General features: G+C 33.8%; 2 protein-coding genes across 3 annotated transcripts; both read left to right on the top strand.

Annotated features, from left to right (window-relative positions):
- The first annotated feature begins 1,032 nt into the window (after positions 1 to 1,032).
- On the top strand, positions 1,033 to 5,067 carry LOC130749241 (cysteine synthase-like). Of its 2 annotated transcripts, XM_057602563.1 has the most exons (11): positions 1,033 to 1,193; positions 1,296 to 1,405; positions 1,708 to 1,765; positions 1,927 to 2,190; positions 2,274 to 2,411; positions 2,508 to 2,559; positions 3,818 to 3,897; positions 4,048 to 4,107; positions 4,280 to 4,360; positions 4,689 to 4,816; positions 4,938 to 5,067. In XM_057602563.1, the coding sequence occupies exons 1-10, from the start codon at positions 1,161 to 1,163 to the stop codon at positions 4,776 to 4,778; spliced, it is 966 nt and encodes a 321-aa protein (XP_057458546.1). In that variant the 5' UTR covers positions 1,033 to 1,160; the 3' UTR covers positions 4,779 to 4,816; positions 4,938 to 5,067. The 2 variants fall into 2 exon arrangements, with proteins under 2 accessions (XP_057458546.1, XP_057458545.1); XM_057602562.1 differs by having other exon boundaries at positions 4,689 to 5,067.
- Positions 5,068 to 5,914: 847 nt separating this feature from the next.
- LOC130749242 (uncharacterized) lies at positions 5,915 to 7,392 on the top strand. Its single transcript, XM_057602564.1, has 2 exons — positions 5,915 to 6,477; positions 6,710 to 7,392. Exons 1-2 carry the CDS (start codon positions 6,170 to 6,172, stop codon positions 7,194 to 7,196), a joined length of 795 nt encoding a protein of 264 aa, XP_057458547.1. The 5' UTR covers positions 5,915 to 6,169; the 3' UTR covers positions 7,197 to 7,392.
- The last annotated feature ends 13,565 nt before the right edge of the window (positions 7,393 to 20,957 follow it).

The following is a 20,957-nucleotide window of genomic DNA, read 5'->3' as shown; positions in this document are numbered from 1 at the left end:
GCTTTAATCAATCCGCTGCAGAAAACGATTTAAGAACTCATATCTTTACAAGACACAATTCAAACCCCATTTCCTTGTGTAATTCCTATTTTTATCATTGTTGCACAGTCTAGATTCCTTCCGCTAGCGGGGCACAAGGCCATCCGTTCTTTCAATGTTAACGAATCCTTCGTGTGTTTAGTCCGAGGAGTTTGAGGATGCTTTCAATCATTTAAAGAATCTACTAGCATGATCGCTCGTCTTGATAAAGCCACAAGCGAGCCTTCTGCCGATGATCCATTTCGCAGTGGCTTACAAGGCTATAAGCTTCCTTTTGATTAAAGGAAGTAGAGAAACAAAAGAATATTATTTACTTCATCGGCCATACGCCTACACTATAAGGTGCCAAGGTTTGATATCAAAAAAATAGAGAAACAAAAGAATATTATTTACTTCATCGGCCATACGCCTACGCTATAAGGCGCCAAGGTTTGATATCAAAAAATAGAGAAGGTTGCATTGACAGTTTTGATCTCGGCCCGATGATTGAGGCTGTATTTCCAAAGTTTCCACATGAAGATCAAAATCAACTTACCATTGAGGCTCACTCCCAAGTTGTTTTTTTTTAAGACACTCCCAAGTTGGTGGAACTTACATTTTTTTTATAAGCCAAATAGATTTAATAGCTTCACAAGAGATGCTTCAACCCATATACAATATAATTAACATAATTATATTTTAACAAGGTTAGAAACATAGTGTCACTATTTTTTTTTAGCTTAATAGCTCTTTTGATCCCTCACTTATCACGATTTTGCAGTTTTGGTCCCCAATAAAAAAATTAGCACTTTTAGTCATCCACATTGCTTTATTTTTTGCAAAAATGATCCCTATTCTATTTGGGACTAAAACGGCAAAAGTGTGTAAATGTGAGAGATTAATTTTGCTAATTTTTTCTAGAGGGACCAAAAGTGCAAAATTGTGATAAGTCAGGGACTAAAAGAGCTATTAAGCCTTTCCTTTTTGGTCAAAGCCTGTTTTTTGAACGTAGCATAGTGTCACTGTTACTAGCACTCCACAGCCACTGCTGAAATAAGGTAAGAGGAGAGGAGTGCCACCAGTATCGCCACTAACACCATCACCATACGATTGAATTCACAGTAGCTTCAAGCACGATAGAGATGCAGTGCGCAATAAAGAATGATGTTACTGAAGTAATTTTCTTTTACTTGTTTCTCTTTTGATTATGATCAGTCTGCAGTTGGAAATACTTGTGATTGTGAACCCCTTAATTTACTTCTGGTTTTACTGTACAGCTAATTGGAAATACTCCCATGGTTTATCTAAACAAAGTTGTGGATGGTTGTGTAGCGCGCATTGCTGCCAAGTTGGAATCAATGGAACCCTGCTCAAGTGTCAAAGACAGGTATCAGAGAGTTTACTGGTTTTCTTTATCATGAACTAATGAGATATTGTTCTGATATTTGAAATTTTATCGACCAATGTCATAGTGAAAGAGTTACTGAAGTGTTTTCACTTTTCACCCTACTCTAGGTGTCTAATGTGAAATGGGCCTTAGTGACACTGAGCCTGTTTGGATACAGACCAAATAACACTTATCTAATAAGTACTATTTGGTCGCACTTATCTAATAAGTGCTATTTGGTCTGCATCCGAACGGGTTCTTTTAAGTTAGAGGAGAAATGCTAACTGTTATTTGGGATGCAGGATAGCGTTAAGTATGATCAATGATGCTGAGGACAAGGGTTTGATTAAACCAGGGAAGGTTGGTAACAGAACTCTTGTACTGCGAAACTGCTTGTTAAATGTGCATCATACAATTTGTCAATTTAGTGTTTGTTGGTCCTTACAAACTAATCATGTTTAGTCACATGAAGCTAGATAGTTGAGTTTCTGAAATGAGATTTTTCTTTTCACTGGTGAAAGACTGTCCTTGTTGAGACTACTAGTGGAAACACTGGAATTGGGTTGGCGTTCATCGCAGCCCTTAAAGGTTACAGGCTAATCTTAGCAATGCCGGCATCGATGAGCCTTGAGAGAAGAATCGTGCTCCGCGCTTTAGGAGCTGAGCTGCATCTCACAGATCCTGATAAGGGCTTTAAGGGTAGTCTTCAAAAGGCCGAGGAACTGATGAGGGAGACACCTGATGCTTTTATGCCTCACCAATTTGAAAATCCTGCAAACCCAAAGGTAATTGTTCATATTGATATGTTGTTATGTAATGACTAATAATGAGGTGAATTTCTGATGACATAGCTGTCGCGTGATTGTAGATTCACTATGATACCACTGGCCCTGAGATATGGAGAGATTTTGGAGGGAAAGTTGATGCCCTTGTAGCAGGTATAGGAACTGGGGGTACAATAACAGGTGCAGGGAAATTCCTCAAAGAGAGAAACCCGGATATGAAGGTTCCTTTTTCTATGCCTTTGGGGAGTATCTGTGGAGGACGGATAATTTACATGCTTGTAAATTACCTTTGATACTAATGTTGTTTTTTCATCAAGGTATATGGAGTGGAACCAGTGGAAAGTGCAGTCTTGAGTGGTGGACAGCCAGGTAAGTTACTGTCTTTGTAAATGATGCATGCACCTATCTTAGTTCTTCTTCTTGTCCTAGTTTCTCTTAATCTAGTTCTTGGTTGAGCTCAATTGTGTCAAGTGGTCCAAATAGCTGACTCACTTAGTGAGATAAGGCTTTTGTTGTTGTTGTTGTCCTATTTTCTTTTCATGTATAACCTCTCCAAACAACTCTTTTATCTCTTCACATTATCAAAATCTTCCTGATGGTAACTTCATAAGATTTACTCTTTTCTCTTGCTAATGATTTGTTTGCATTTCAAATGTTATTCAGATAGTACACCAAATGTATCTTTGTTAATATATTAGAACAGACAACTAAGCAGTTGGTGATATTGGCTGTTACCCATTTTTATTGAGCTCATATGAAAAAGGAGGATAACAAGCTAATACCTACTGTCACTCACATTATGCATCTATATAATTGGATCAGGAACTGGTTAGTGGTTACTATAATTCTTTTGGTATCAATCATAGACATGGTAGTCAAAATCCCAATTTCAATCCCTTATTCCTACGTTATGCGATTATAACACACCTGGGCGATTAAAATCTGTTGCATAATCCTTTTATGGGCCAATCGCAATTAATATTGCATCTTAAATACGATTATGTGATTAAGCTACGCGACTCTATTTCGTAAAACCCCTAATCTTTTTAGCTACTGAGCCCCATTCTGCTTCGACGCCGTCGATGAGGCTCCTCCACCAGCGCAGCGACAAGAGACTGGGACTGGGGCTGATATCAAGGCTATTTTAGTATGATATTCTTGAATTATGAGTTATGTTTTATGATTCATGAGTTATGAGTACAACTTTAATCAAGTGTTTCTAGTTATTTAAAATGTTTTATTTTTGTTGTTTATGCTATTTATATGCATATATATAGGAATTTTGCTAAATCTTACTATTAATCTTATGATTATACGATTTACGATTAGCAAGCCCCTCCCTGAATAAAGGCATAATCCTAATTTCGACTACCTTGGTCATAGATAAGGATTTGATATATGTATGATTGCATCTAACATAGCTAATATTACAATTTTTCAATTATGGTTGTGTTTTATTGGCATTTATTTATTGTTTTCCCCTTTCAACTTCTTGAACTACATATGTAACTTTCATTTGGCATTTGTTTCTTCTTTTTCTAATCCAACATGTCACTCAGTAATTTACTTCCGGACTACATCTGAATGACCATATACTAACTGGACATACTGCATGCATCTGTAAAAGGAAAGCATATGATTCAGGGAATTGGTGCTGGCATAATTCCTGCTGTGCTGGATGTGAATCTGCTTGATGAAATTATTCAGGTTACATTCTACATAGATATATCAGGAACTTATAGCACTGCACTTTCTTTGCTCCTATTTATAATTTTAAGGTACTATCAACTGAATCACACAAATGTTGCTGTGGAAAGATGTGACTCTTCGTTTTCTATCTTTGTTATTCTTTTTCAGGTATCAAGTGAGGAAGCTATAGAGACTGCTAAGCAGTTAGCCCTGAAAGAAGGTTTGCTGGTATGGATACGGTTATATTCCATTGCTTTTGCAATTAAAATTTCCTTGTATTACTTACTTTTTTTTTTCTTCTTCTGGCCATTATGTCTATCACTCTAGGACTTCAATGTTACTCAAGTTATTATCCCTCTTTATGTTGACAGAATTACAGTGATATTTTCCCTTGTTACAGGTAGGGATTTCGTCCGGAGCAGCGGCAGCTGCTGCAATAAAATTGGCAAAGAGACCAGAAAATACTGGGAAACTCTTTGTTGTAGGTTACCTATCTACAATAAATAGAAATCATAATGCAAAATCGTCATTAGTAACAATGATTACAGGGCAGAACCAAAAAGTTTTCAAGTCTGATAATTTATTGCATAGTAATATGATTTTTTTTGTAATTACAAGTAGTTGGAAAAAAACAAGGCACAAACTAAGTTTTTATAATGTCATACACTGAAGAATACTTGAAATTTCATGTGCATTGATCTGACTATAAGAGTGTCCATAGTAATGCCATTGATGTATAGATGGATTAAAATGTAGATTCTTATTATATGTGTTTGATGAAGTCTCATTAATGATTTTGGTTGCTGCAGGTGGTGTTCCCTAGTTCTGGAGAGCGTTACCTATCGTCACCCTTGTTTGAATCCATTAGGCATGAGGCTGAACAGATGACATTTGATTAGGGAACTGTCACTGCCACTGGTGAAATTATACTAAAAAAGTAATGCCTGTTGAAATTATTCTTTTCTCTCATTCATGCTTTGCTACCATTAAATATAAATTGAATGCTATTACACTTGTTCTAGCCTATTAGAGACAAATCATGCCAAACTGAAGTGCAGGGTATCCTGAAAAGGAATGTGCTCTTTCTTTGTATTGGCTATGGGAAAGATGTTGGAATCTTGAAGAATATCCATTTGAGAATTCCTTTGGAGGAGGACCCTCTTTGTATTCATTCATCTGCTAGGCTGCTGTTTAACTTGTCATTTTCATATCCATTTGGATTTTTCGTGTCTTGGATCGAATGCTTCTTACTACCCTTACACGGGAGTAAATCCTGCTCATTAACAAGAGCACTCAAAAGAGATTTCAATCATTCAAAATATTTTTTGTTTTTCTTTCAACATATTTTGGATGGATGAGATCTCTCAAGCTGTCATGTCCACCAAACTGAATAATCATACATAGCAATTGTAACAAATTTGAAACTTAATTTGCCACATGGCAATCATGTGTGAAGGGAAATTAACTTTATTGATGAACATAACATTTTAAAAGCATCTTAGAAAACATAAAAATTTCTCAAGTACTCAGCTAAAATAAACCTTGAAGATTTTTATTTGTTGTACATACTTGATTTTTCCTAAGTAAGGTATCAAACTTGAGTCTTGTGTATAAACAAAAACTCTCACTCGAAGAATTAGCCCTATCAAAATGCGAATATTCCCAACTGGATACTTGTGTTAGAAGACTTTTTTTTGAAGGAGTAGCTTGAGTTAGATTAATAAACTAATGTGTAATTTCTCTTAAAGAAAGTGATGGAATTTAGATAGATTCTCATATATTAAATTTCATCCATAAAAATTTCACTCTAAATTTTTGGCACCCCAAACTCATTCAAGGGAGACTTTTTAAATATAATTTTATCTAGGTAGAGATAGAAAGATGTGAGAGATAAATAATAGATGTGATATGTGATGTAATGTGACAAAAAAGAAAGTTAGAGATAGAAGGATATTAATTGCAAGGTATGTGTACTTGTAGTTTATGAATCATTTTTTTTGTAAGGACTTAATTTTTATTTTTCTACTTCTATTTTCTTCTTTTCCACAAAACTTTTATTCCTCCATTGGAAGGGAAAAGTATTATTAAATACAAAAGCCCATAAGGAAAATGGCTAGTATTATGTTTCTATTCAACTCAATTTTATGACCACGTTCAAAGCCACTCAAAGTCTCAACAAAATGTCACAACCATAAATCAGAATAAGTAGCTCACAATTCTGAACTCTCTGTCTGATCTCTCTCAATGGAAGGGTAATAATATCTTTGAAAACCATTGTGCATTAAAGACTATGGCTTTTCTTCTACCCACCATCCGAATCCAACCTTCTCTCCTAGCCCAATGCCAATCCAAATCCGAAGACAAACCCCTTCCTCAAACTTTTTCACCATTAAATTTAAAAACCACTTATCAGTTTCCTATATCTTCCACCTTCTCTTCTTCCCTACCCACCCTCCAAACTCCACCAGGTGTTCAAGATAAGCAGCAACACCAGCAGCCAAAGGATGAATTCTATGTCAACCTTGGCCTCGCCGTGAGGACCCTCCGTGAGGACCTACCTCTTATCTTCATCAAAGACCTCAATTACAACATTTACAGGTAACTTCTCACCCCGTTTCGTGTACTGTTAAAAACTACGAGAAAATAACACATTTTGAGATACTTTTTTGTTAAAGTAACAACTTCTTACTTAAACAAAAGATGGTCCTAAACGTGTTATTTCGCAGTTTTCATAAGCTCTCAATCAATTTGGCCATTTCTTCAATTTCTATTTTTCTTTTTTCGTTTAAGTTATCTTATGGAGAATTTTATTCGACTTTAATCATTTCAGGGATGATATAACATTTCTGGACCCCTTGAACACATTCACTGGGATTGAAAAGTACAAATTGATCTCCTGGGCATTAAGGTTTCATGGCAAACTCTTGTTCCATGAGATAGCATTTGAGGTATACAGGGTGTGGCAACCTTCAGAGAATGTTATATTGATTAGATGGAACCTCAGGGGTGTGCCGCGTGTCCCTTGGGAGGCTAAAGGAGAATTTCAGGGTACTTCAAGGTATAAATTGGACAGAAATGGCAAAATTTATGAACACAAAGTTCATAACTTGGCATTCAATTTTCCACGGAATATCAAACAAGTTTCAGTTTTGGATTTGGTTACTGCATCATGCCTTGCAACTCCAAATCCTACATTTTTGTGGGGTCATTTGGATGTTAACACTTCTTCATGGATATCTTTATACCGGGCAGTTAGGGAAACATTGGATCAAGAAGGGAGTTTTCTACCACAAGATGTTCTACCTACATGTTCATAGCTATGAGCTATCACTTGTTGAGCTGTTTCATAGGTTATGCATACAATAAAATTTAATAGGTTAATCTCCACCTTCGAAGAGGTTATTTAAGCTTATCTTATACCATAACTTAAGTGTTTATCAATGTTTACGAGAGTTTAATTTATGTAAACAACTTATGACATGTATATAAACTATTTTGAACTTACTTTTATAAGCTGATCAAATTAATTTATGGATAAGCGTGTTTTCTTTCAGCTTATGTATGACTTAGGTGATGATTTCCTTTCGACTTTAGTAATGTGTTCTTCAAGAAAAGATTGCTAGAATATAATATAAAACCATTCATGTGGCTTTTACCCAACAGCTTAAGCTTTTAGGTTAATTGGTTATTTAACATGGTATCAGAGCCTTTATGGCCGAGAGGTCTAGAGTTCGATCATTCCCCCCATCACTTTCTAATTAAAAAAGTGGAATTTGATTAAGCACATGGTAGGTGGGCATGTGCATTTATCCACACTTCAAGCTCAAATGACTCTTGCGTGAGGGGGCGTGTTAGAATATAATATAAAACCATTCATGTGGCTCTTACCCAACAAATTAAGCTTTTGGGATAAGTGGTTATTTGACAAAGATGAACTAAAAATGGCAATAAGGTAGTGGAAATCTTTCCCCATTTCATATATTTTTCTATTATTGGTTAAATGCATAGACTCGGTCTTATTCTCCTTGTAAAATTGTATAATATATGCCATGCTCTAGTTAATTTATACGTTTTGCTTGGTATAAACAAGAACTCATTCATCTCCTGACAGTTTGACAGTAAATTTAACATTAATTTTCATGGCAACGACGAAGTCTGAGAAAGTATCCACATTTTTGCAATTCTTATTATAGAATATATATCACAATATTTCTGGTGCGTGCGAATTTTCCGTCCAGGTGAGCTCTGATGAATTTGTTCTCTATTTGGATGATCTCAGTTTTTCCTGATCTTGAGATGTTAATGCAGCAGTTGATTCAAATTAGTTCTACCTGACCTGAATTTATTGGATTTTGTAGTCCTTGAGCATTTTTCTTATTAGATTGAGTGTGGTCTTTAAAGAGGCTTGAACTAACAAGTCAAAAAGAAAAAAATATATATAAAAAGGGGGAAAAGGTTCCAAATTCTATCTTTGGCTCGTTGTAACATTGACTCTGATTTGTTCTAACCTGATATGAACTCAGCATTATGAGAATCCATTGAGTATGGTCATAACAAGAGGCTGTAGCCAATAAATTGTCAAAGAAACACAAGATGGTTTCACACTTTGCAATCCGCAGGTTTGACTACAAAATTAATAGTAATCCCAATGTTAATAAATGAATTAAAAAACTAACACAACAGCATGAACATAGAGTAATGGTGTCTGAAATAAAAAATTAATGGCGATGCAGGTCTCAATCGACCTTTGGCGTTTATTAGCACCACGCTCTAACCAACTGATCTAATAGGCCTTTATAACAAAGTTTCATTTTTTGAGTCTTTATTTTTATTAGATAATTAAATACATAGTGCTAAGAGTAATAAAATTATATGCTTTGTTTGTAGGTATTTTAAGAGAAGGATTATGAGGGGAAGTGATTATGCATGGAAAATGTAATTTTATGTGTGTTGTAGGCAGCGAAAATGAAAGGGAAGGTATTTCCATATGATCGAAAATGTATTTTTTTTATGTGTTTATTCTAGTTTCACTCGAAAAGAAGTCAGCTTTTCAGGCCTCATTTTTTTTTGGCTCACATATTACCACCAAGCCCTCAAATTTTGTTTTGGCTGGAATGTTAAAATGCATAACGCCTCCACGTTTTGCAGATTTTTTTAGAAAGCAAAATTATTATTAGATGAATGATTGAAAATACAAACGACACTCAACAAAGTGAGCATAATCCCCTCCAATGGTACAAAGAAAAACCTAAAAAGAACAATTTAGGACGAGCTAAATTGTTACCTGACAATTTGTTGGGCAAAAGACCTTGGAAACAAATTGTTGCTTTGGTGCACGACTTGTGAATTTTTTGAAACAACGCACCTAAAAAAAACACCTGCACCAATGGCAAGATAAACCCTAAGCAACATAGACAAGGATCGTAACTTGAATCAAACACCAATCGACCAAAACGAGAAGGGGCAACTGTCGGGGACCGAGATGCAGAGAAGAACAAGCCACATAACCCAACAAAAACAGAGCCCATCTCACCATTGGAGGGGACGCAAATCAGAACGGTACCTCAACCAGAAGGAAAAAGCAAAAAAGAAAACCTTGCCACCTAAACCCAACATCCAAGATCAGCCGCCGTCGATCTCAAAAGGCACACCACCGGCTCAAATCCTCGGGCAGCAAACCACACAAAGATTGCGAACCCAAAGCAAATCCACTCTTCAGATGCACACAAACCCTCAAAATTCGGTTACAGTACACTATTCCTCTTCTTGACCTTCTCATCAAATTGAAGAATAGAAAAAGAAGGCTCATTGCAGACTTGATAAACTTGACTTTGTTCATTGCAGGCTCAAAGATATAACATCTCACACTCTAACCAATCAGGTGATGACCATTAGTCGATAACTTAACCTTAGAACTAGGAATAAACTAGGATTAGAACTCTGACTGAACATGAGTAAGTATAAATAGATAGATATATGTATGTATGTATATATATATATATATATATATATATATATATATATATATATATTATATACGTGTATGTGTGTGCTTGTGTGTATATATATGTACACGATCTACGATGCGACGATGGAAAGTCGGTATGTCGATTAAATCGAACCGACAACCAAAAGTGCCAAGGACATGGTTGTCATGACTCCCATTTAGATGAGCAACTCGAGTAGATGAGGATAGGAAGCTACTCTGATCGAATCTCTTGACGGCAGAGATACACTGCCTCAGATTGATCGATAGTCAGACCAATGAACCAAACCCTAGTACATAAGATGTGTTAGTATTTAGCATTCAGAGGGGAAATACACTACTTTAAAACCCTTAGCTGCAGAAATGATGAAGCATAGTAGCCAATTTGTCCCGACTTGAAGACAAAATAAAAAAATTGGCCAACCAGTGCCTTAGGTTACTATTCACCCATGCTGACACACTACAATTCATCAATAGTAAGCCCCATGATGACTTCTAGTTCCCGTAAACCCCTCCTGAATGAAGCCTGGACGTGATCAAACCTGCAGCAGCTTCTGGAACCTTGTTGGACTGGGCGAGACCCTAGGGTCCCTCGCCCAGGAGACCCAGCCTTAGGCGCAGGACGCATCAGGACTTTGAGCCTCTTTCCCCGAGGCCCAACTAGCCCATTTAGATAGGTTAAAGGCGCGAAAGCCCAACTCCACCTCTATAAATAGGAGGGGAATACCAATTGTAAGAGACTCTTAGCTCATTTGAGGAATAATAGCATTGAAATTCAGTTATATTTTCTCTCTCTAAGCGGTTAGAATTTCTCTCTCTAAGCATTCACATCACTTTCCTCACACTTTGGGTACTACCTTTCCTCTCTATGTTCTAGCACGGAACACTTGTGATAATCAGATTGCATGCAATTCCATAGGTGGTGCAACTAGGATTAGAGCTTAAACATTGTTTTCAAAAATTACTAGCTTTCAGCTTATATAATGGACCATTCTGAAGCCCTTAAGTCCTCAGCTTTCCATTCCAAGTCTCAGAGCAAGCCAAGAGTGACCAGAGAGCCCAGAAAGAGAGGAAACCTGAGGAGAGCATCAAGAACTTCTCCTCTTCCATTCTCCCAATTTACTGAGTGCTAGAGTGTAATTTTTGATTCATTGAGTTCCTGAGAGAGTAAGGATTCGATCTGGGTCATTTTTGTGAAGCTTTGAGCAAGGAAAGCTCAAAATCGAGAAGAACCTGCAACTCCGTCGAGCATTTTCCAGAATCCGACGAGTTCTTCAACCTGTAACTCAACTTTTCTCACACTCCAGACCTCCATAGAAGCACCCATTGACACCAAACTCATCACCATAACCTGTAGACCAAGTTCCAGTGCTCAGAACAACTCGGCCGTGACGATTTGGACATCTCCAGTCATCTTCTCCGGCGAACATCATCTTCTCAGGCGAGTGAGTTCCTGCAACTCTCTCATTTTTGCATCGTTTTCGCTCCAAAACGTACCCTTAAGCATGTTAGAGCATTTTTAGGAAGCTTTCGATCAGTTTAGAGCCATAAATCGCTAGGAATCGATGGAACCAATATTCAAATTTTGAAGCTCAAACACGCTATCGGGTTGAGCTTCTGGCCTCGAATTGGAGTGCCAAATTGATTAGTCTATGCTTCTGGAACATCATAGGACCTTTTAGGATAGGTAGAATCGATGATAAAGCTCTGAGGTGAAAAACCCCAATTTCACCTCTCGGCCGATTCTAAAATTGGCTAATTGAGGTAGCTACAGTGCTCAGATGCTTCTAAAAATGGTTTAGTTGAACTTAGAACGTGGAAAACTATAGGAATAGGCTACTGGAAGTATGTTAGAGGCTTAGGATAGAATTTCTTAATTTACAAGTAAGCTTATGCTTAATGAAATTTTGATTAAGTAGAATTAAGCTTAATTTGCATAATCTGACCTTAGTTAAGTATTAGGAGACTAATCTGAAATTATTAAGGACCTTAGGATAATCAGAGTAAGGCTTTTAGTAATAGTGACAAAGACCTTAAGGATTGAAAATAAACTTAGGAAAATGACTAAGCGTAGTTAAGTCCTAATTAACTCTAATTAAGTGATTAGAGAGCTTATTATGACTTATATGGCCTATGCAGGCTTGGAGCCTCAAGACTCTCAGCCACTAAGAAATCAAGGTAAGGGGAGTTAGACAAGACCTTGTCTTGGTACATGACGGATAAGTAATCGTTAAAGCGAGAGTAAACATATTGTTATTTACTTGACTGTTTACTAATGCTATTGAATTATATACTTGATGACGTGATGCTGAATGTTTGCTTGCGATTCATGTTGTGAATTTTTTGTGCATGTTGTGTTGCTGCATTGTTAGAAAAGAGATAAAGTATGCCATGAGATATGACGATACTTAGGAATTTAGCCTAATGACTCGGATAAAAGAATTGTTTCTTGACAATAAAAAGATTAACATCTGAGGTAGGAGGATATAGGGAAATAATTCACCGGCTTAATGTGTTATTGATACTTGATTTTGAGAACTAGACCTACTCGTCACATGTTAGGAATCACTTTAGGGAGATAGATAATATTAATTATAAAATGAAATTAATAGATGATATGTAACACCTTTTTTATCAAATTAAATATAAGAGTACATAACCATTACCGAAATGAATGAGAATTTCCTGCCTTAAAACCCAACTACTTGATCCTCATGGATCTCACCTCTAACCACATTGAGGTGTACTTACTTGAAGAGTAAGGTACAAATGTTTGTTTCTAGTTCGCTAGAAATTATTGAGGAGAACAAGGGTGCGATGGATGATGTTTGTAAACAAACCCTTGGAGCGACAAGGAGTAGGAAAATGTTGTCACTACCACTAATGAGAGTGGGAATACAGAGACGCCAATGGTGGTCTTGTTCATAGATGAATAGACTCGGGACTTACACAATGACTCTACCTCTCCATCATCTACCGGCAGGGTCCGGGAGGCCGGCCTGATACAAAGCATCACGAGTCGCGAAGTTGTGTATTTTTGTCTGAGAGCTACTAAGCGATCATGTCCGGTAAAGAGTGGACTGTAAGGAGTGTCCATGTTCCCGAGACGACTTTCAGAAGATTAAAGAAGCCAACGCTTCGGGCCCTATAAAACATACTCATAACATGATAAATAAAATAAATAGGTTGGCGATGAACTCACCATTTCAAAAGAAGTAGTGAGAGAAGTCAATTCGTAGGACGAAGGTATAAGGCGATGGAACCCCAATGATATGCTTGCTATTGTGTGTGTGTTTGTTAACATACTTGTATTTAAGAGTATGTTGTCTTGAACTTTACCGTTTACTTATTTGACATGTAACATGTACAATGTCGTGTTTGACTCACCCTGGCATTATTTTTATATCATAAAGCAGATCACAGGTTAGACGATGAGCCTCCCTCCGGTGCTCGTCATTCACGCTGATTTCCCATCCCACACTGGCTGGTACCTCGAACCCAATACAAGGTTCTGCTTTTATAACAGACTGACTATGTTATGGTGCATATTACCTGGATCAGATGAGCTTGGCTATCCGGTGACTATCCCTCTCCCTTCAATAACATGGAGGGTATGGAGGATCCACTGGATTCTTCTGAGATCACCCTTCCTCATGACGATGCCCCATGCATTTTTTAGTTATGTGTTGTTTTTAGTTTCTTAAATCACATGAGCTTACGAAGTTTCATGTATGTTATATGGTTATGAATTATTCGGATTTGGACTTTTTAGTGTTGTAGCTGGGAACTATTTGTGTTGTAGTTCCACATCATGTTATATTAAAATAAAGGGCATGTTATTGAAGTAAAACGTGTTTTCGTTATGTAGGATCTCTCCGAAAATTCGCTTAATTCCTTCATCTAAATCAATTTTTTGTATAAAATGGTTGAGAGGATTTCAAATTATTCGGTAATAGAGGTTTAGGAGAACTAAAATCTGGAAAAGTTACTTATGAAATTTTAACACGGTTTTGTTCCAAAGAGTTGAAACCTTTTGAGAGAATGAATGATGACCTTCATTTTAGTGTTTACTCGATCAAAAAGTCAGCTTTTTAGGCATCAGTGTTTTCGCTCACAAATTACCACCAGGCCCTCAAATTTTGTTTTGGCTAGAATGTGAAAATACACTACGCCTCCAGGTTTTGCATGTTTTTAGATCTTTTATTGTTCGATAGAGGTGAAATCTGTTATATTTTCCTCACAAGTTTTAAAGGCTATTTACTGTATTTTTCCTTAAATAGCTCTATAATATTATTACAACCTTAGATTGTAAGATTATCTTGGGTAACAGAAATAGTTTTAATTTGTATGCTTCAATAGTCTCTTTCTATGTGTTTTATTTTGGCTAGCTACCTCTACGATATATAATGATGTATGCTTACCTTATTTGAGATGGCTGTTTTCAAGATCCTTCTTAGATGATATTAATGATATATTATTTTAGATTATACTTAAAAGATACACAATCAAGATTAATAGTGAAGATATTTTATGAAGATTAGCCAAAATAATGAAATAACTTGTATTGTACATAAAACATGATATATTTCAATCATATCGTTTTCTATCCGACATAAAAATTCAGAAGTCTCGTTATATATTTTTGGGTGAATATGTTTTAATTTTCCTCTCAATTATTTCACACTCTAATGTTTGTTTTATTTTATTTTCATTATTTTCTCTTTCAACTTATCACATCGTTCTACATATATCTTATATCTTTTTTCGTTTATTCCTATATTTCTCTAAATTTAAGAATAGTATTTTATCCACCAAACATTTTTCCTTTCAATTTTAATCATATGAAACTAATATCTAATAATATTTTACAAAAGTTAATCAATCCAGCAATAATAAAAGAATACTAATGTGATAGTATTCTAGGCTTCTAATAAAATATTTTGATAAATTTTAGAGGCATTGATATTATAAACTGGGTGATATGAATTTAACTTCTTTTAGGAATATATCCTCACATACAATATTTCACAAGATTTAAATATTACTCTTAATAACACTATTTAATACCTGTTTTAAAAACCTTTATTCTATTTTTTTTGACAGGAAAACTTTTATTCTATAATCCACCGATGAATTGAATTAATTAATATTATCACATAAGTATTCTATTATTTTTTTTTGGATTATTAAATTTTTATTCTATAATAAAATTATTATATGAGTTGTTATTAATATGATAGGAATATTAATTAAGTCAATTCATAAGTGGATTATAGAATAAAGGTTTTTTTAAAAAGGTATTAATTAGTGTAATTAAGAGTAATATTAAAATCTGGTGAAATATTTGATGTGAGGATAAGATAAGTGTCTTTAGTTTTACATTGGAATTCGCAAAGATAAGATTTGGCTAAAAACTTTAAGATAAGATAAGTTTTGAGGGGAACCATTTATTTGAACTTTCTAAAATACAAACCTAAATTAAAAAACAAATTAAACATATTTTAAATATCGAAATATTCCTTTGCTTTTGAGATAATTGTTAAATATATTTAATTATTTCATATTCAGAAAAATTGAATCTTCATCAATCATCAATAAATAGTTCGAATATTATATTTATGTTTTTATATTTAAAAAATAGTATTTAGGTAATACACAAAATGCTTGCTACCTAGAGTTCTTTTCATCTCATAAAATTACCCTTCAAGCTAATAATCAGTTTCTGAAAATAAAAAAGATAATTGTCATTTACAACAATTTCCTAAATTTTATCCAAACACTGCAGAGTAAGGATAGAGCTACTCAAAACAAATGTCGACCCTAGAATGTCATCATTCACCATTAATTTTCTACCATATGAGCCTCTCAGAGGAGGAAATTTACAACCTGTCACTCTAAAATTATATCAATGCAACAAATTTTGTGCAAAATAAATGCCTATAAAATACCCATTCACACTCCATTCCAAAATGTGGTTGCAAATCATCCCCTTCTCTATAGTCAATTCATTCATTACATTTCATTCACCTTGCAGCCATGTCGCCTGCTCGAACCTCTAGAATGAAAGGCAAAGGGAGAAAAAAAATAGAGATAAAAAAAATTATCGAAAAGGTCAAACGTCAAGTAACGTTCTCAAAGCGTTGTAAAGGGCTCTTCAAGAAAGCCAGCGAGTTGTGCACCATTTGCGGTGTAGATCTTGTTATCATCGTCTTCTCTCCTAGTGGGAAAGTCTATTCTTTCGGCCACCCTAGCGTGGAGGCTGGCCTCCAAAGGTATCTTTTCCAGGTCCCGCACCCAACCTCTGAAACCATGGTGTACATCTTGGCTCAACAGAATGTCACCGTGCGTGAGCTCCACAGACAACTCTCCTATGTCAACAACCAGTTGGACTCTAGCAAAAAGCATGGCGAGGAGTTGGCCCGCAGGCACAAGGAAACCCATGCTCAGTTCTTGGGGGCTACTCAGGTTGAGGAGATGAACATGTCGCAACTTGAGAAATTTAGGGCGACGTTGTATGAGCTAAAGAATCATGTCACTAGCTGCGGTGCTGATGTTGTTGCTACCAACCCACAACCTCATTAGTTTTTTGATGATGTAGGTGGTCCCTCAAAGGCCCTGGTCCTCAAGTGCTTCAACAATAACTTTTTCAGGGACCCATGTCACATGCTCATCATTGGTTTTGCTTCAATAACATGGAGGGTATGAAGGATCCACTGGATTCTTCTTCGATCACCCTTCCTCATGACGATGCCCCGTGCGTTTTTTAGTTATGTGTTGTTTTTAGTTTCTTAAATCACATGAGCTTACGAAGTTTCATGTATGTTATATGGTTATGAATTATTCGGATTTGGACTTTTTAGTGTTGTAGCTGCGAACTATTTGTGTTGTAGTTCCACATCATGTTATATTAAAATAAAGGGCATCTTATTGAAGTAAAACGTGTTTTCGTTATGTAGGATCTCTCCGAAAATTCTCTTAATTCCTTCATCTGAACCAATTTTTTGGATAAAATGGTTGAGAGGATTTCAAATTATTCGGTAATAGAGGTTTAGGAGAACTAAAATCTGGAAAAGTTACTTATGAAATTTTAACACGGTTTTGTTCTAAAGAGTTGAAACCTTTTGAGAGAATGAATGATTACCTTCATTTTAGTGTTTACTCGATCAAAAAGTCAGCTTTTTAGGCTCAGTGTTTTCGCTCACATATTACCACCAGGCCCTCAAATTTTGTTTTGGCTAGAATGTGAAAATACACAACGCCTCCAGGTTTTGCATGTTTTTAAATATTTTATTGTTCGATAGAGGTGACATCTGTTATATTTTCCTCACAAGTTTTAAAGGCTATTTACTGTATTTTTCCTTAAATAGCTCTATAATATTATTACAACCTTAGATTGTAAGATTATCTTGGGTAACAGAAATAGTTTTAATTTGTATGCTTCAATAGTCTCTTTGTATGTGTTTTATTTTGGCTAGCTGCCTCTACGATATATAATGATGTATGCTTACCTTATTTGAGATGGTTGTTTTCAAGATCCTTCTTAGATGATATTAATGAGATATTGTTTTAGATTATACTTAAAAGATACACAATCAAGATTAATAGTGAAGATATTTTATGAAGATTAGCCAAAATAATTAAATAACTTGTATTGTACATAAAACATGATATATTTCAATCATATCGTTTTCTATCCGACATAAAAATTCAGAAGTCTCGTTATATATTTTTGGGTGAATATGTTTTAATTTTCCTCTCAATTATTTCACACTCTAATGTTTGTTTTATTTTATTTTCATTATTTTCTCTTTCAACTTATCACATCGTTCTACATATATCTTATATCTTTTTTCGTTTATTCCTATATTTCTCTAAATTTAAGAATAGTATTTTATCCACCAAACATTTTTCCTTTCAATTTTAATCATATGAAATTAATATCTAATAATATTTTACAAAAGTTAATCAATCCAGCAATAATAAAAGAATACTAATGTGATTGTATTCTAGGCTTCTAATAAAATATTTTGATAAATTTTAGAGGCATTGATATCATATAATGGGTGATATGAATTTAACTTCTTTTAGGAATATATCCTCACATACAATATTTCACAAGATTTAAATATTACTCTTAATAACACTATTTAATACCTGTTTTAAAAACCTTTATTCTATTTTTTTTGACAGGAAAACTTTTATTCTATAATCCACCGATGAATTGAATTAATTAATATTATCACATAAGTATTCTATTATTTTTTTTGGATTATTAAATTTTTATTCTATAATAAAATTATTATATGAGTTGTTATTAATATGATAGGAATATTAATTAAGTCAATTCATAAGTGGATTATAGAATAAATGTTTTTTTTAAAAAGGTATTAATTAGTGTAATTAAGAGTAATATTAAAATCTGGTGAAATATTTGATGTGAGGATAAGATAAGTGTCTTTAGGTTTACATTGGAACTAGATATTATACCCGTGCGTTGCACGGGTTTACTTACAATATTTTTTAACATTATATATAAATGATTATAGTTTAAATAAATAAAAAAATATTTTTTAGTTATAATTGCAAATAAACTGTGTTAAGACATTTCAATAAATATTATTAGATTTTTTGTATAAATAATTAATATTACTCAAATTTTATTATTGATATTTAATTATTAGCATAGAAATGATTTTTAGAAATAAAAAAATTTATGAAAAATTATTAAGTTAATTTGAAATATTTAAATTACGTAAAAAAATGTTAAGTGCTAGTGTCATGAAATAAATTTTAATATCATTTTTTATACTCCCTCCGTTCCCTATTATAAGTCACATTTTTTGAAAAAAATTTGTTACAAAATATAAGTCACTTTCTAATATCTTGGAAGCATTAAATAATTTTTTCCAAGTTCACCCTCATATTTAATATGTAAGAGATGATAAACTTTAGAAGTATTAACTTGGAGAGAGAAAATCATAGGAAAATAAATAAGGGTAATCTAGGAAAGTAAATCATTTTTTTTACAAATTTATTACTTTTTTTTTTTGAGAGCAAAGAAAATTTATTCAATGATAAAAAGAAGGATACAACCCAACAAGGCGGGAAAGCAAAAAAAGAAACACCAAACCACCCAAGAAAACCCGAACAACCACCCAAAAGAGAAAAAAGCAACCACCTTAGCACCTAGACGGAAAATTTTCTTTAATAACACGGAAAATTTATTACTAATAACTACTTTTCTTAATCTAAGAGAATTAGTTATTACTTATATATAGGAACGGAGGGAGTACTTTTGTTATGGAAATGAACACTCAAGAATGGTATAAGCCTCAAACCCTAGTAAAGCATGAGTCTAGTAATAGCCTAATCCTTTAGAATAAATGTAGAATGATCCTTTGCAATGATCATAAAGTCCCCTTTTATAGAGGTTACATGAAACCCTAACTTTGCCACTAATGGGGCTTGTTGGGTCGTACCTCACTCGGCCCAACTCCCTTACATACATCAACCGCCCCTGGCGCTTGCCCTAAGGGGGTCCCTAATCTCCTAAGTCCTTTCTCTCGCCCCTAGCGAGTTCCTCTCTTTTAGGTCTTGTTCGTCCCTGGGCAAGTTCCTCTAGGGTGTGGGGGGCTCGCCCAATCCAACTTTTTACCAAGAAAGTCATTTGTTGTGACTTGTCAAGGTCAAGAAGAATAAATTAATTTTAAATTTTAGAATTATGATAAGTGATAACATAAATAGCTTAAAATATTATCAAGCGAATTTAAATTTATTTAACTTATTTGGTTTCCGAATGTTTTCTCAAAGCCGATAGCTATGAGACTTATAATCTCTCGAGGTTCTACGATCCCATTAAATGGATATGCCTCTCACAACGAACATTTATTCAACTTTGACCATTATTATTTTTCTCTATTATGCTTCCTTAAGTAATTTTTTTTTACAACAAAAGATGAATATTATTAATAGCAAATGATTCATGAGAACAACCCTCTCATGGATAAGTAATTTTTACTAATATATCATAGATCAAAATTATTATTAGATATTTTTTCAATAATGCACATATATGTTATAGTTAACTTTAAATTCATTTTAGCGGCGCTTTTTAATTTTAAAACTATTTATCTACATTATTTATTAAAAATATTATTTTATTATTAACTAATTTTAATTTTCAATATTTGTCAAATGCAAAACTAAAGAAAATTTCAGTTTTTTTTAACAAAATTAATTTTTAATATTGACAATAATTTTTTTTAGTTTTTAATTTGAGAATTATATGGTTTAATGCATTTAATACTCTTTGCTAATGAGTTTAATGCAAAAGCTCAAGTGAGCTTTACATATTTGTTGTGACTTGTCAAGGTCAAGAAGAATAAATTAATTTTAAATTTTAGAATTATGATAAGTGATAAATAAATAGCTTAAAATATTATCAAGCGAATTTAAATTTATTTAACTTATTTGGTTTCCGAATGTTTTCTCAAAGCCGATAGCTATAAGACTTATAATCTCTCGAGGTTCTACGATCACATTAAATGAATATGCCTCTCACAACGAACATTTATTCAACTTTGACCATTATTATTTTTCTTTATTATGCTTCCTTAAGTAATTTTTTTTTACAACAAAAGATGAATATTATTAATAGCAAATGATTCATGAGAACAACACTCTCATGGATAAGTAATTTTTACTAATATATCATAGATCAAAATTATTATTAGATATTTTTTCAATAATGCACATATATGTCATAGTTAACTTTAAATTCATTTTAGCGGCGCTTTTTAATTTTAAAACTATTTATCTACATTATTAATTAAAAATATTATTTTATTATTAACTAATTTTAATTTTCAATATTTGTCAAATGCAAAACTAAAGAAAATTTCAGTTTTTTTTAACAAAATTAATTTTTAATATTGACAATAGTTTTTTTTAGTTTTTAATTTGAGAATTATATGGTTTAATGCATTTAATACTCTTTGCTAATGAGTTTAATGCAAAAGCTCAAGTGAGCTTTACATATATATATAGATTCGCAAAGATAAGATTTGGCTAAAAAGTTTAAGATAAGATAAGT

The sequence above is a fragment of the Lotus japonicus genome, chromosome 3, assembly GCF_012489685.1.
Source record: "Lotus japonicus ecotype B-129 chromosome 3, LjGifu_v1.2".
In the NCBI taxonomy this organism is placed as follows: domain Eukaryota; kingdom Viridiplantae; phylum Streptophyta; class Magnoliopsida; order Fabales; family Fabaceae; genus Lotus; species Lotus japonicus.
The sequence above is the reverse complement of the archived record's forward strand: the minus strand, read 5'-3'. Positions and strand labels throughout refer to the sequence as shown.

Excerpts from the sequence above, each read along its gene's own strand:
- LOC130749241 (XM_057602563.1), top strand. The coding sequence starts at position 1,161 with ATGCAGTGCGCAATAAAGAATGATGTTACTGAA. Across the intron at positions 2,191-2,273 it reads AAAATCCTGCAAACCCAAAG|ATTCACTATGATACCACTGG; the intron begins GTAATTGTTCAT and ends GCGTGATTGTAG. Across the intron at positions 4,361-4,688 it reads ATACTGGGAAACTCTTTGTT|GTGGTGTTCCCTAGTTCTGG; the intron begins GTAGGTTACCTA and ends TGGTTGCTGCAG.
- LOC130749242 (XM_057602564.1), top strand. The coding sequence starts at position 6,170 with ATGGCTTTTCTTCTACCCACCATCCGAATCCAACCTTCTCTCCTAGCC. Across the intron at positions 6,478-6,709 it reads CTCAATTACAACATTTACAG|GGATGATATAACATTTCTGG; the intron begins GTAACTTCTCAC and ends TAATCATTTCAG.